This window comes from Condylura cristata, unplaced genomic scaffold (assembly GCF_000260355.1).
Source record: "Condylura cristata isolate star-nosed mole 26May11 unplaced genomic scaffold, ConCri1.0 scaffold00006, whole genome shotgun sequence".
NCBI classification, from domain to species: domain Eukaryota; kingdom Metazoa; phylum Chordata; class Mammalia; order Eulipotyphla; family Talpidae; genus Condylura; species Condylura cristata.
This window is the reverse complement of record NW_004567107.1, coordinates 1,471,921-1,473,031: the sequence shown is the minus strand read 5'-3', so window position 1 is coordinate 1,473,031 and position 1,111 is coordinate 1,471,921. Positions and strand designations below refer to the sequence as shown.

The window sequence follows — 1,111 nt, the reverse complement described above, 5'->3', positions numbered from 1 at the left end:
CGGCCCCCCGATGGGGAGTCGGTCGCATCAGCTGGCCAGGCCCCCCCGCAGCTTCCCCCGCCGCCCCCCAACCCCACCTCCTGCCCTGCGCCTGTGGTCTCTGTCCCGGGTGGGGCGGTGAGGCCGGGCAGCCTCCTGCCAGCAGGTGACAGGCTGGCCCTGGCGGGTCTCGCCCGGCCAGTTTACTGGACCTCGCAGGGTCGAGGGCCAGCCACGGGCACTTAGGGCCGAGCTGTCCTGGCCACCGGGGCCGTGCGCTGTGGGTCCGCGGTGCGGCTGCCGGGGTGACCCCTGCTGATGGCCCGGCATCCCGAAGCGGGGGGCGGCAGGCGGCACGGGCTTGCTGCTCCACCGCCCTTGTAAGCAGAGAGGGGGCCAGTGCCCTTCACTCTTGGGACCCTGAAATCTGACGGAAGCTCCCAGTCCTTGCCCCAGAAAGCGCACGAGTCAGGGTGCAGGGCTGCGCCCTGAGCCCCGTGTCTCCCCAGGATGGCCGTGGTCCCCATCATCATCAGCCTGACCCTGACCACGCTGCTGGGCAACGCCGTCGCCTTCGCCACAGGAGTGCTGTACGGACTCGCCGCCCTGGGCCGCAAGTGCGTGCGCCCGTCTGGGGGGGCTCGCTCCCGAGGGCTCCCCGCGGCCAGTGGCGGGACCGAGGCACCGGGTCGCCAGCGCTGTAGCTCTGGGTCTGGGGGCGTCCTGCAGGCCCAGTCTGGCCCCCCGGCCCAGGGGCTGGCGGGTGGCGGCCTGTGGGTGCCACCTCCGTCCAGGGTCTCCCGCTGGCCCCACGCCCGGGCTGTCAGCCCCGTGGCCCGGCTCCGGGCAGCCTGTGCCCTGGCGGGTTAAAGACGTGTCTGTCCGAGCCCGGAAGCGGGGGCTTGCGGGGGTGGGGGGGCGGTCTCCGGCATGGCCCTGGGGGCGCTGACCCGCTCTCTCCCCAGGGGCGACGCCATCTCCTACGCCAGGATCCAGCAGCAGAAGCAGCAGGTGGATGAGGGGAAGCTCACGGAGACCCTGGAGGGGGAGCTGTGAGGCCCCCGCCCGGCCCCTCCCACCCCGCCGTCCCGGCCGGGCTGGAGCAGACTCGGGGTTTCCAGACTTCTCGGCC

At 73.5% G+C, this 1,111-nt stretch overlaps 1 protein-coding gene across 1 annotated transcript; it reads left to right on the top strand.

The window, feature by feature from the left end:
- The first annotated feature begins 386 nt into the window (after positions 1-386).
- CACFD1 (calcium channel flower domain containing 1) lies at positions 387-1,096 on the top strand. The gene is made up of 2 exons (XM_012721310.1): positions 387-596; positions 945-1,096. Exons 1-2 carry the CDS (start codon positions 490-492, stop codon positions 1,033-1,035), a joined length of 198 nt encoding a protein of 65 aa, XP_012576764.1. The 5' UTR covers positions 387-489; the 3' UTR covers positions 1,036-1,096.
- The last annotated feature ends 15 nt before the right edge of the window (positions 1,097-1,111 follow it).

What these genes read in the sequence shown, in the direction of transcription:
- CACFD1 (XM_012721310.1), top strand. Translation starts at nt 490, where the DNA reads ATGGCCGTGGTCCCCATCATCATCAGCCTGACCCTGACCACGCTGCTG. An exon ending in CTCGCCGCCCTGGGCCGCAA is followed by an intron (nt 597 to 944) that starts GTGCGTGCGCCC and finishes CTCTCTCCCCAG; the next exon opens with GGGCGACGCCATCTCCTACG.